This window comes from Lepidothrix coronata, unplaced genomic scaffold (assembly GCF_001604755.1).
Source record: "Lepidothrix coronata isolate B3197 unplaced genomic scaffold, Lepidothrix_coronata-1.0 Scaffold24, whole genome shotgun sequence".
NCBI lineage: Eukaryota > Metazoa > Chordata > Aves > Passeriformes > Pipridae > Lepidothrix > Lepidothrix coronata.
The window spans coordinates 1,189,899-1,204,037 of record NW_016690204.1 but is presented as its reverse complement, the minus strand read 5'-3'; the positions used below and the strand labels follow the sequence as shown (position 1 = coordinate 1,204,037).

The following is a 14,139-nucleotide window of genomic DNA, read 5'->3' as shown; positions in this document are numbered from 1 at the left end:
GCAGCAGGAATTTAACATGGGAGAAAGAGCTTGATCATCACTAAACCAAGGCTAGTCATCAAAGTCAGGAGGAGCTTGAGGCAACCTCAGCTTTGTCTGTTGGAGCAGTGCCACGCTCAGTTTTGGGAAGGTAGAGCTGAGCCATGTTACCAACTCTGCCTGCAGCAGGTTCCTATGAATTTCCTGGCAGAAACTTCTTAATCCTTCAGGGCTGTCTTTGGGGAGATGCTGCTGAAGAAAACCGAGCCAGTAAACAGCAGGTCACGGAGCAGAGGGAAGTCTCATTGCCGCTGAGAGGTGTATCCCTGATTTATCCCTAGAAGTGTTCAGGAAACAACTGGATGTGGCACTCAGTGCTATGGTTTAGTTGACATGGTGTTGTTCAGTAAAGGGTTGATCTTTATGATCTTGGAGGTCTTTTCCAACCTCTTCTGTGTAAGGCCACATATTCCTGTCAGTCTTGGAATGCTTCTCATTCTTGCTCAGCCAGGTACCTGTTGCAGGGTAACAAGCCTCCACCCGGGCACAGGGTTGTCTTCCCAGATGAGTTTCTTTACTGATCCTGCAATGCCATGTTGTCTGTGAGATGAAGAGGCAGCTCTGAGCATTTCTGCAGCCTGTGTTCCTGCCCCAGCACAAAGATATGGCATTGCAACAGGAACAGATGGAGCAGTTGAATCCAATTCAAAGGACTTCAGAAAGTACACATCTCCTGATGTCCTCACTGCTTAGGTTCTGCCTCCCTTTTCAGACCCAGAACTTGAATAAGACACCCTCTGGCATGTGTTACCGCAGCTGATTTTACGTCAAGATGGTTCTACCAACATGAATGGATAGTTTTTCCTGGTGGGAAAGGTTTAGTGTCATGTTTAAGTTGAGCTCAGTTCACTCATGGCATCTGGCCTCCAAGTTCTTTACTCGAGGGGGCTTGCAAAGAAGGCTGGAGAGGAACTTTTTGCAAGGGCAAGCAGTGACAGGACAAGGGGAATGGCCTTAAGCTGAAAGAGGGTACATTTAGATGGGATATTGGGAAGAATATGTTCCCTGTGAGGGTGGGGAGGCCCTGGCACAGGTTGCCCAGAGAAGCTGTGGCTGCCCCATCCCTGGAAGTGTCCAAGGCCAGGTTGGATGGGGCTTGGAGAAACCTGGGCTAGTGGAAGGTGTCCCTGCCCATGGCAAGGGTGGGAAACTAGATGAGCTTTAAGGTCCCTTCCAACCCAAACCACTCCATGATTCAATGACTCAGTGAACTGACAAAATACCCCACTGATGAAGCCTGGGCTAGGGTAGGTGAATGATCCATCCACACACCAGAAACTAAGCCCATATTTGCTTTCCACACATCCAAAGTGAAATATTTGTGACTTTAAAAAGCCTTTTGTGCATCCATCAGCTGATGTCCTCTGTACAAGAGTTGTGTCCACCCAGTGTCAGCTCAAGGGGTGCCACCTTGGTTGGGATGTGGATTCATAGGGTGAAGTAAGGCATAACAGTGAGTTTGGGGGTCTCAAGAGCTCTGCCCACACACAGGTTACCAACATGCTGTTTGATTGTGAACAGGCCAGTTCCTTTTCTCTGTGCTTCTCTGTCCCAGTATTCCCATCCCAAAGGTTGGGACAGGTTTTGTCGTGGTTCTGTAGGACCTGTCGTGCTGCTGTCTCCATGATCAGTGGGATACAAACAGACAGTGAGCTCACTTTAGTGTGCTGTCCTGTGAAACAAAGCAAATGAGTTCATGTCCTGGTCTCTCTTGTGCCACTGATGGTGCCTTTGTACAGAAGAAGCAGAACCCTGAGCTCTGGAGTTGGCTGGAAATCATGGAATAGTTCAGGGTTCTTCTCTGCTGGAGTGACCTGCAGGAGACTGAGCCTTCCTGCTCTCCTGGGAAGTGCTCAGACTTCTGAGCACTGTAGGAATCTGTAGGTCATTCTAAAATAAATTTATGGCCTTTTCCTGCACATATTTTCCTAGAAGTTTCAGTCTCTTGAGCAATTAAATAATCTAATTAAGAGGTGGTTGGCTTGCAGCTGTAGAAGGGAGGTGTGTGGCCATGACCTACAGAACCAGCTTTTGCTGCTCTGGTGGGCTGTTGTAGGATAAGGCTCCAGAGTGCTCGACCCTGTACCTGAACCTTCACTGCCTATTGTTTCTGACTCTCTCTGACAAATTCTGCCTGAAAATAGTTCCTGGAATGGCTCAGACACTTCTTCTTAGCCACAGCTCTGTGATCACATTGAACACACTTGGTCATCCAGCACATTTGCTTGTTGAGGCCCAGGGTACTCAAACATCTGTTTGAAGCCACTGGAGGAGCCCATGTTTCAATATAATCCAGCAAAATGCAGATAAACCCCTCCTGATCTGGACAAGAAAGGTTTTAGGATTTGGGCAGAGAGTTTGAACCAGACCTCTGTGCTAGAGGAGAGTTCTGTCTCAGGAGTGTACTATATAATTTTAATTAATTCAAAGCTTGAGGAAAAAGAGGAAACATTTTGGTTTTTAAATGTGTAGGAGTCACAGAGATACAGTAGTGATGGGGTTTACGCAGGTTTTATTTCTATTTGTACTCCTGAGGCAGTGTTTGATCTGTGGCAGATCATTTTTGTTAATCTTGTCTCATCTTACCTGCAGAAAGGAATAACAGGGACACACTTGGATGGGACAGGTTTATCCAAGAGGAAATAGAAAAGTGGCAGGTTTGATGGGGTTAGTAGCCTGTTAAAAACATCGGGATGCTGGGATTAATGGGCAGGGATTGCTCCAAAATGTTTTCATGCCTCTAGTCAGCCACTTCCTTCCCTCGGTCTGAAAGAGGGAGAGATTTGCACATGTGCTGGATCCACATGAGCACAAGTTAAAGGTGAGCTCTCTGTCTGCTCTAAACATGGAGTGCCCATTCTGATGGAAGTTTGGGGAAAGAAAAAGGTTTTCCCAGCCCCTTTGTCATCATCAGGTCTGGCTGGTTGATTTCTGGTCTTTGTGCTTGCTTTAGGGCTGTGTTCTCGAGCTGGAAGTCAGAGGAGATGCTTTTAATGGAGCTGAGGGAAACATATCATTTGTAATTAGCCTTAAACCACTACGAGAGAATCCTGTTGAAAAAGTGGGGAGGTTCCCAAATCCAGAAAGGTTTAAGACAGTTTCTAGGGAATCAGTGCTCAGACAACAGCACTGGGCAACAAATGGCATGGAACTGTAGAATATCCTGAGTGGGAAAGGATCTACAGGGATAATCAAGTCCAGCTCCTGGCCCTGCACAGAACAGTCCCAAGAATCCCACCATGGATTTCCTTGTTTTGTGTCTTTGCAGCTGGAGTGAAGTTCAGAGTCCTTGAGCAGCAGGATGGAAAACCTCTGCGGCTCCTTATGCAGGTAAGGCCCTGGTGCCCTCTGTGACAGTTCTGCCACTCCCCTCAGAGTGACCTCAGGCACAGGGTGGGGATGGGCCTGTGCAGGGCCAGGAGTTGGACTTGATCCTGCTGGGGCCCTTCCAACTCAGCATGTTCTGTGATTCTGTGACCCCACAGTCCTTCCCTCTCCTGTAGCTGCTCCCACTGAAAGGCTCCACTTAAAATACATCAGCTGTAAAACACCAAAATGAAGGAAATCATTTCCTGTTGCCATGGCTGGCTGTGCTCTCTGTGTTTTTGATGCCCTGCTTGAGTCCTCTGGAGAAAATGTAGTGCCCTGCATGGTGCAAAGTGAAATGCAGTAGAAGGGAAGGCAGGAGAAACACGGAGCCGTGATACTTCTGGGATTAAGACCTGATGTCATTGTCACCTCCTGGCTCTGGCAGCTTCCCCTTGGTAATTGCTGAACACTGAGAGGAGCAAAAGGAGGCAGTTAAACCATCCAGAATGAAGCATCAGGAAAGGTCCTCCCCTCCAGCTGTGGCAAAAAGCCTTGGCTGCTCCACAATGCTGACAGGAGGAGAACCTGAGCCTGGAGAAAGGGAAGGGCCTCCTCTTTCCCCTGAATTGCTCTGGGAAGGTGCATAGGCAGAGCTCACCTGTGCTTTTGTAACCCTGCATTTCTGACATCACAGATACTGAAGGAAATTATTTTCTGAAAAGCAAGGAGGTGATGGTAGCAGGGAAGTTCTCCTTATGGTTCAGGAGTGAATTTTCCATTTCCTGACCCAGCAGGAATACAGCCATATCCCAGGGTGACTTTGCTTGCTCTCTGCATCCTAAGAGGAGAGGCTGCAAGTAGCAAAGCACTTATAAAACACTTGGACACTGGGGGAGTGTGTGGGAAGGAATTAACTGCAGCTTCCCAGTTCTTTTGCTTTTTCCATCTTGGGTCCAGCCCTGTTTCAAAAGGTCAGCCTAGCAGGGAACAGCACAGCAGCTAGCAGCAATTCCAGAGGGAATCCCTTCAACAGATGTCTTCCAGGGCAAATCTAGCATTCCCTGAACATGCTGTATTCCCAGTTCCTGTCTTTCAGTAGGATAGTGGTGTAGGAACCAAAATCCATCATCCTCCATGGCCAGAGAACTCCCTAAAAAAGAACCCAGAGACCAGAGATGAGGCACAGGAGCTTTGGCATCAGCCTGTGTGTGCATGAGCTGGTTGGGCTCTCCAGAGGGAAGAGATCCCCACTTAAAGAGCAGAGGCAGTGAGTCATATGACTGTGATGAATTTTCCTTGGGCCACTGCAGGAAGATCCATTTGCTATCTGGAATATAGCACAAGTCATCATCTGGAGAGGTGGAAGTGCTGCAGTGGATGTCTGTCCCAGCCTTCTGTTCAAATAATAATGAGCAGAGAGTCAGGAAAGGCACTTTTTTCACTCTCTTTGTGCTGGTGGAAATGAAAAATGGGCTTGTGTTAGAAATCCTGCTGAATATCCCACTTTCTGATAGGCCTTTGGAGAGGACGATCTAAAAAGCTTATTTTAAAAGACATGCTAAAATTCTTATTTATTGTACAAGGTGATGTGCCTTTCTAGAATTTTCACAGTGGCTTTGCCCCCTCTCCCTGTAGCTCTCTTGGAGCTCTACTTGATGGAAATAAGGCTGTTTGCATGGAGCTATGCTCAAAATAATTGAAGCTGTAGGTGAGTGATACATTCAGAGCTGTCCTTTGGGACACTGGTAATGGATTAGGAATCAATAATTCTGGGTCTGAGCATTCCCATCCAGCTCGTGGTTCAGCCAAGTGATTATTTTTGATTTTTAAGATAGTGCCACTGGAATGCAAAGTCCAGACACAGGGGGGATGGAGGGCAGGGAATGATATTTCCATTCCAAATGCTACTTAATATTCTCCAGGAATTCTTACATAGGTCAGTGTTTTCATTAGTATTTAAAATAATTTCTTTTGGATGCATAAGAAGAAATAATTCTGGCAGTGTGGCTCAACTGAACTGATAGCCCAGGGAAAGACTGGCCTTAAGCTGAAGGAAGGCAGGTTTGGGTGGGATATTGGGAAGAAATTCTCCCCTGTGAGGGTGGTGAGAGAAGCCCAGAGAGGTGGTTGGCCAGAGAAGCTGTGGCTGCCCCATCCCTGGAAGTTTCCAGGGCCAGGTTGGACAGGGCTTAGAGCAACCTGGGCTAGTGGAAGGTGTCCCTGCCCATGGCAGGGGGCTGGAATTGGATGAGTGTTAAGGTCCCTTCCCACCCAAACCAGTCTTGCATTCTCTGATTTTATGATTCTAGGACATGATGAGTTTGATCCATCCTGCTGCTGGAAGTGTCACCTTTCCCAGCAATTGCTTTGAAAAGGGTTAAGCAGAAGAGGAAGGGAAAGGGAACAGCTCCATTATGAGAGGAGGGATGGATATTCCAGCAGGGAATATCATAGCTTTGAACTGCAGGATTTGCATAAGGGGAACTCATGTTGGCACCTCACTTATGCATGGGGTTTGCCTCATGTTTCCATTTTTAACAGGACAGGCAGGGAATGTATTGCTCTGGGTGTAGCCCCATCCCTGGATATGTTTTAGTAGGGAAGTGTTGGTATCCACACTCTGCCTGGAGATGCTTCTTAACAAGAAATGTTGTGTCCAAACCTTCCAGCCCACGGAGCCAATAGTCAAAGGAACACACACTGTGTCTGTCCCTTGCAGAGCAGCAGTTCCTGTCCTCCCCCAGCATGTTTGCACTTAGAACAGACTGGTTTGCCTATAGGGAGGGAATGGGCAGAAACAGTTACTCAGGTTTTACTGCTGTTTGTTCTGGGAGCAGGTTTCTTTGGCTTTTTTTTTTCTTTTTTTTTCTTTTTTTCTTTTTTTCTTTTTTTTTTCCCCTGCAAGCTGCAACCCTGGCCTTTTTCCTAAACTTCCTAGGGATGCTTCTGTGTACTAGCATTTTCCCCTTCAGCTTCAGCAATGTTGTACTTTGAAACTAATTTGACAAAGGTCTCCAGGATTAATTCTAATGAACCTTTTGCTCAACCACCCTTTCCTAGAGCTCCATCCCTGTAGTTCACTCCCTTGCTCTGTGAGCACCAGAAAGCTGAAGCAAGCTGGTGGTACAGGCACAGTCCCAGAAAACTGGGTACTTCTCAGTGGTAATATTCACCTTTTGACCAAGTGGTGACTCTCTGTGTGGTTTTTGCTGTCTCTCTTTCCTTTTTGTGGCTGGATTTTCTGCTGTGAATGAGAGTCCTCTTTCATGGAGCTGCTTGGTTGGTTCCAGCAGAGCTGGACCCTTTCACTAGAGGATGTCCTTCCAGTTCTCCCCAGTGTCCAAGCTTCCTCTAACTTTGTAAGTCCCTTCCCTTGGCATCTCTCATGATCTGTTTTCTGAGCCCCACCATTTCTGTGCAAGCTTTTTGCTCTTTTGGAGACAACCTATTGCTGTGCAGCCTTCAGATGTGTCAGATCTTGGCTGCATTGGATCCATCCCATGGACTTCACCTGTCTCCTGCCCTGAAAGCAGTGGGATGAGCTTTTCCAAGGTCTGATGTACTTCTGTCACCCCTCATCCAGCTAAAGCCTTTGTCTGCCCTCCTCTTCAAAAGATCAATACAGCAACTTGTGACCATAATCAGAGCTTTTGTAGGCACGGGTTAGGATGGTGATTGAAATCAAATTTAAAAAGATGAACTCAGCCAAGGAGATTTAATTGAAAATGGTAATTTCCAATAGGTAAAATTGGGGAAAGTGGGGAAAATAGTAGTGGTAATTATTTTGGAGTGTGATGCTGTCCTGGGCTCAGTTCCACTGGGTGATATCAGGTTTAACTTAAAGCACAGCTGTAGGCTGAGGGCTCATGTAAGGTATGGCTTCACTGGCCCATTCCAGAAGAGTTCCTGAGAGACCCAGTGCATCCCCCATCCATGGGGGGGGTATAATTAGGTAAGTTTAGATTAGATATTAAGGAAAATTTCTTCTCTAAAAGGCTGGTCAGGCCCTGGCACAGCTGCCCAGGGCAGTGGTGGAGTCCCCATCCCTGGAGGCTGTGTGGATGTGGCACTTGGAGACATGGGTTAGTGGTGGCCTGGGCAGTGCTGGGTTAAGGGTTGGACTCAATGACCTTAAAGGTCTTTTCCAACCTAAACAATTCCATGCCTCTGTGATTCTATCACTGTCTCTGCAGCCACTGCCACCCCATCACACAGGAGGGCACAGTCCCAACCTGTGTGTGATATGTGTAACTGTCATTGCACCAGCACTTGTGCTGCCTCTCTGCTTGGAGATGATTTCAATGGCATCCCTTACCAAGCTCCATTTGGTCACGTTTGGGGATGGTGTGGAAGGACAAACAGCCTTACCAAGGCAGGGAGGGATTCTGATGCTTTGTGAGCAGCAGGAGTGATGTTTTTAGCAGAGGCTGGTGCTGTGCAGAAGCTGCACTTGCCCTCCTCAGCTGCCTGAGCCTCTCACCACATGTTTTCCTTTCTCCTGCCCCTCTTTCTCCCACAGATCAACCCTCTCTCCTATGGTGCTGTTGTACAGACATACAGGCTGCCCACCTACAGCTGTTACCCCAAGGACTCCTGGGCATCTCTCTGCAAGAAGCTGTTCCTTGGAGAGCTGATCTACCCTTGGAAACACAAAGGAGAGAAGCAGGACTAAAGACAGTGAAAGAGCTGGAGATCTTGGCCAGAAAAACGTACTGAATCCTAATGCTTTAGGACCAAAGGCTTTTTGGAGCCAGCAACTGCCACATCCCTTTAAATAGATTTTGGTAACATGAGAGGGGCTGAATTTTTAAAGGCAAGTGTTTTTAAGCATTATTTTTCCACTTTCCTCTTCCCTTACACTGTGTTTGTATAACATGCTAATGATTATTTTGGAAGCTAAAGGTGAAACCCGTCAGTGCCTCACTAAACCAGCCCTCCGTGTCACCAAGGAAGCAGCTCCTGAATGGTTTGGGGGTGAATGTCTCCTTCTGTGCTGGCTCACAGGGCCAGCCCCTGAGGAGGTTCAGAGGCACAATGCTGAGGTGCATTTGGCTAAAGGGTGTTTTGGACTTTTTGTGCTTCAGCCTTCAAGCTGATCAAACACAAAGTGGAGGATTGTCTTGTAAAGTCACACACTGAAAACTGAGCAGCAGCTTGTCTGGGTTCAGAGGATATTTGTTCTTTTCCCTTTGGGAGAGCTTGGATTCAGCCCCGCTGCAGCACCAGAGGAGGTGTTCAGCACAGAAACAGCGTGCTTGTGTGGTCTCATCTACATTGTTCTCCAAAGCAAACAGTGCCCTGTGTGGGCATTCCCGAACGACTTGGACTCCCATGATCCTCGTGGGTCCCTTCCAGCTCAGAGTATCCTGTGACTCTGGGACTGCTCAGGTGTGTGTGGCTGTGAGCCCGGGGACAGAGAGCTCTGGGCTCTGCCAAGGCTCAGGGCTCTCCAGTCCCAGTGTGAGGCTCTCACAGCTCTGCTGAGTCCAGCTCTGGCCAGAGCTCTGCTGGGGGTGCTCAGCCCAGCTCCTTGCCCAGCTCAGTGAGCTCAGGGCAGCCTGTGCTGCACCCCCTGACAGGGCCCATACACCCCCTGTTTCCAGGGCCCTGGTGAGACCCTCGTCAAGGGGTCCCTCATTTTGCACTTCCTAGCAGTCAAGGAGCTTTTAAAGTCTTGGCTGTGAGGCATTTAAAGCCACTTCTTTCCCTGAAACTATAGGTCTAGTGGAAGGTGTTCCTGCCCATGGCAGGGGGTGGAACGAGATGAGCTTTAAGGTCCCTTCCAACCCAAACCGTTCTGTGATTCCATGATTTCTCTTAGGGGAGATTTCCTGCTTTGAGTACACCTCCACAGTGCAGCAGTGCTCTGTTTTTCGTGTCCTGGTCTCATTTTGATGTGTCTCCTGTTCCCTGTCTTGTGCATGGGAGGGTTATGTCCCTCTGGATACTCTGTGGTTGTGTAGGCATTTACACACAGCCCTTACCCAAAATATCCTTCCTCCAGCTCTGCTGGCTCCTGTGGCCCAGCTCAAACAAGGGTGCTGTGTCCCTGTACCCTGCTTTGCACACCCAAAGTGGCTCTGTTAACTGGCAGGTGAGGGGTGTGCTGGACCTGCCCCCATTTCCTCTGGCTGTCCAAGGAACCCAGGATGGAGGAGGAGGATGTGCTGTGACTCAGCCCTTCCTTGGAGGACTGCCTGCAGGAGTTATGGAGGCAAGGCAAGGTGCCGTGGGCTTTGGGAGCCTTCACTCAGCACTTCCAGGGGCAGGATAAGAGTTTCCTACCCCATGTGCTGGAGTCTGTCACAGAAGAGAAGGGTTATGGCCCCCCTGCCTTAAGACATCCCTGACCAGATATATTTGGGTTGTCTGGAGCTGCTAAAAGCCCGTCATGGTGCAGCCACTGCCTCTCCAGTCACAGCCTGATCAGGAGGAAAGGAAGCTCTGCAGGCAGGTGCCTGGTCCAGACTTTCCTTAGCAGGCAAATCTCCAAGGCCTTCCAGGTTTCTTAGGGACATCATGAAGAGAGGAAGGGCTGTATGGACCCTGCTCCCAAAGGATGTCCTGTTACCTCATCCAGGGAAGAAGGGCACCTCACTGAAGAAAGCCAGCATGGCAAAAGCCCCCCATCAGCATCTGCCACTGCAGGCTCTGGGTGGGACATCCCTGTCCGCAGAAACTGGAGAGATCTGGTTCCTCCTTGATGATCCCTGCTGAAAACTCCTGTACAAATACAGCATCTTCTTCTCTTGGAATACCACTGCCCAGGTATTTCTCACTGCAGGTGGGAATAACTCCAGGCAGTGATGCCTTTAGTGGATGAATGGTCTGAGTAATGTTTCTCACTTCAGCTGAAGTCAGTCCTGCAGTCCCATCCTCACCTGGCTCTCAGCACAGCAGGTTTACACGTTACCCTCTCTCATCTTTCCACTGGAGCTACTAAATGGTTCCTCCCAGGCCTGCACAGTTCAGTTCACTCACTGCTGTGAGAAACTTTATTATTTTTGGTCTTACAAAAATAATGTTCCTGGCTTTTAAAATCTTCCTGTGAGACCAGACAGTTCATGATGGTCTTAGTTGTGATTGTCCTTTGGGATCAAGTGACCTGAAATCCCCAGAGACAGCACAGAGCCATGAAGACCAGCAAATATGACCTTCCTTTTGGGAACCTGCCAGATGTGTTTGATGTTCCAGTGTTGGGTTCGTTTACTAAAGGTTGATACTGACTGTGGGGATGGGGAAATACTAAACTGAGAGAAAGCTCCTCAAACCTGAGATCCTGAATCTTCTGAGACACAGAGAACCCTGAGCAGCCCAGCTGGGCGGTGGCAGCTCCTTGTGGGTGCAGTTCTCCTGTGTCACCCAGAACTGGTGCCCCAGCTGTCCCACTGCTCCTCCCCCTGGGCGCTCTCCTCTCCCGTGGTGGTATCTGAGCATCTGAGTTCCTTGTGCTGGATCTTTGCCATGTCTCTCCTCTTCCTTTCCAGTCCCTGCTGTGAAACAAGTCTTCCCCCACCCTTTTCCGACTCTGTGCACAGACATTACAACAACTCAGCAGACATCCTGCTCAGGAACACTTGACCTTATGTCATCCCTCTAATTAGAAGTTGGGATCAGCATCATCTTCCACAGCAGCACAGACTGGCCCAGCGCTGGCATTTCCTCAGGGAAGAGGCTGCTGGTGAGGTTCTGGCTCTGATTTTTCCTCAGATCCATATTTTCCATGTCAGCCCTTGGATGAGAAGTAGTTAAAGGTTTCAGATCTCCCATTCCTACCACACACGCCTTAGAGCAGGCACAAGGAGGCTCTAATCTTGCAGATTTTTTTTTAATACTGCATTTTCTAATTATTATTTCTCCCACCCTATGGTTCCCAGTGCTGGCACAAACTCCCTCTTTACTTAGGCAGGCGGTTTGTGAGGGAAAACGTGATTCATTGTGTGCAAAACTCCATCCTAGATAGAAATTCTGCCTTGGAGAAATCTTTTCCTTTCCTCACCAGCACAGCATGTGACAATGCTGAAAGGAAACCTCAGCAATTACACTGCACTGAAGGCTCTGGTTATGGGTTTGGGAGTTTTCCCTGATCCTGCAGCTGGACTGGGCCCCGTTCAGGCCCACACAAAGAGGGTTCCATGAGTGTATAACCCGTAGGTTGACTTTCAGGAGTGTAAGGCAGGGAATATCCTGCATGGTCATCCTGCAGACAACCAGCTGCTTTCCTTCTGGCCTGCGCTGCCTCATCCTGCTGCCCCAACACCATCTTCTTGCTTGACTCAAGCCCTCAGGGATTTACTCTTTGTCCTTAGACCTGCTGGTTGCAGCAACCACTGGTGGGGGTTGGAAGGGGCCTCAGGATCATCTGGTCCGGCCCCGCTGCTCATGCAGGGCCACCCAAAGCTGGTTGCCCAGGACTGTGTCCACATGCCCTTGGGATATCTCCGAGGATGGCGACTCCACCACCTCCCTGGACAACCCGTGCAGTGCTTGGTCACCCTCAGAGTGAAAAGCTCTTCAGCCAGGGTTTGATGTGTTTCAGTTCACGCCCATTGCCTTTTGTCCTGTTGTGCCAAGCTTGGAGACACCATAACTCAGATCTCTTCAGTGACTGAGAACATTTGCAGCCCTGTGCCGCCTCTGTTCCTGTTCCCCCCATTCAGGGACTGCCCAGCAGCCCCTTTGCCTCTTGGGGAGTGTCTAAGCCCTGGTTTTGGGGTGCCTGTGCGCTGACTCAGGTACCTGACCTGCTCCTCGCCAGCTGCTCTGCACTGAGAGCACGTGCTGTGCAGCCACACTGCTGCTGTGCTGAGCACAGAGGGGCAGCTCTGGGGGCTGGGGAGCAGAGCCCCAGCCTGGCAGTGCCCACGTGTTGGGAACAGCTCTGTGTGCAGCCCTGAGGCTCTGCAGGGTGAGTGTGCTCTGAACACAGATGGGATGGGTCTGGATCCCCCACATGACAGGAGGCCATGGGGCTTTCCAGCTGGCTCAGGAGCTTTTGAGTGCAGGATAAACATGTTCAGAGCAACCCAAACCTCACATGGGCAGCTGATTTTTGTTCCTGGATGAGAACAGTGTGCCCATCACCTTTGCATCTGGCTCACCATTTTCCATTAGTAGTTGCTGCAAAAGTCTGTTGCCTTGGACTCCCAGCTGGCACCTCCAGCCCTTACCCACGCCAAGGCCTCAAACCAGGAATGCTCTAACTCCCCATTTACTGTCTCAGCAAGCCAAATACAAGAGGATCCCTGTGCTGCTGGATGCTGGAGGTGACAGAATATACTCCCTGCATTCCCGGGGCAGGGGAGGTGCTGGTTGTGCTGCTCGGGGGGAGCAGCAGAGCTGGGGCCCTGCTCTGTGCTCACTCAGGGCAGGGAGAAGCAGCAGCACCTCTCCCATCCGCAGTGTTATTTAACCTCTGGCACTGGGGAAATTTGTGAGAACTTCACAACTCTTGGAATCAATCCTCCTCCTTACAGTGTTTTCTGGTTTAAAGTAAAGTGTTACGAAAGAGCACTGAATGACTGACAGTTTCATTGAAACTGTGTATTTGTGCGTGAAGTTTGAGAGGAAGTTTGATCACTGCTTAAAAACCACTGGTACATTTTCTCCTTCTCTCACATGAACGTTCAGCAGGAGCAAAGTGTGACATAGTGTTTGCTTTAAATGTCACCACTAACCCCAGCTAAGGTGACTTCCTTCCCACCACAGCCCTGATGTGAAACGCAGCCTGATGATGTGAAACACAGACTGGCCAGGAACAAGCCCTGCCTTAGGAATCAGACTGGCTTTAGGCTCATGACAGCTCTGTTTCTGCAGGCAGAAGTGCTGGGCAGAGCAATGGCAATGCCAGCAGGATGATGGCAATGCCAGTGGCAGCAGTGCCAGTGGCAGCAGGTCCCTGCACAGGTGGGACCAGGGATGCTCTGCACATACCAGGTACAGGTGCTTCTGTGGGAGAGTTTAGGGATGGAGAGCTCTGTTCTGCTGACAGGTGTGGGGTTTTGGGGTTAGTTAAACCTTTTAATCAGAACTTAAATGGATTTTGATTACACTATAATAAAGATGTTGGGAGAAAAATCGAGCTCTTCCCTCTTGTTTAACAAGCACTGTGTGGCTGCCACAGCAGAGGGACAGGCAGGGGGGCTGCTGTAGGCTCAGCTTACCCAGGCAGGCAGCTCATCCCCCTCCTGAGGCCTGGCTGGGCAGTTGCTCATCCTCTGCTCTCCCACACAGAGGGATTTCACCACTGGTCCAGCTCTAATTGTTCTGCCAAGGCCGTGAAGCCCATGGAGGGAGGAGCCCTGACCCAGCTGATCCCACCTCAGGCCTTGGACATGGTTGAGGTGATGCTCTTCCAGCTCTGGATTTCCTACAAGTCAGTGAGGGTTTCCCCTGAGCCTGTTCCTATGGTGTGGTGCTGTTTGGTGTGAGGCAGGATGGGGAGGACAAACCTCTGCAGCACTGCCCAATCCGAGCAGGAGCCCAAGCTGGGATGGGAATGATGGGGCCTTGTGACCACTCCTCCTCACCCCAGAGCACTCCTCCCATTCCTTTCCCCTTTCATACAGCTGAGTGCACAGCCATGGCAAAGTACCCACACACCACCTGCCAAGATCCCCCCTCTGCCAGGATCACCCTTCTAGCTCTGCCTCACACCCTCTTGCCATGATTCCCATTGGTCTGAGCTCCAGTTTGGTTTCCACTATCCCAGCGAGGTGAGAAATCCCTTGACTGAGCCATGAGCAGGGTCCTCTGGAGTGGCAGGACTGAGAACCAGAGGCTGAAAAAAGA

General features: G+C 49.6%; 1 protein-coding gene across 4 annotated transcripts in view; it reads left to right on the top strand.

Annotated features, from left to right (window-relative positions):
- The window catches only part of PIGQ (phosphatidylinositol glycan anchor biosynthesis class Q), a 39,292-nt gene extending 26,431 nt beyond the window's left edge, over positions 1 to 12,861 (top strand). For all 4 annotated transcript variants that reach the window (XM_017808744.1, XM_017808745.1, XM_017808742.1 and 1 more), the window contains 2 exons: positions 3,308 to 3,369; positions 7,868 to 12,861. In XM_017808744.1, the coding sequence (XP_017664233.1) occupies positions 3,308 to 3,369; positions 7,868 to 8,020 (215 nt within the window). In that variant the 3' untranslated portion in view covers positions 8,021 to 12,861. The remainder of the gene's footprint in view (positions 1 to 3,307; positions 3,370 to 7,867) is intronic.
- The last annotated feature ends 1,278 nt before the right edge of the window (positions 12,862 to 14,139 follow it).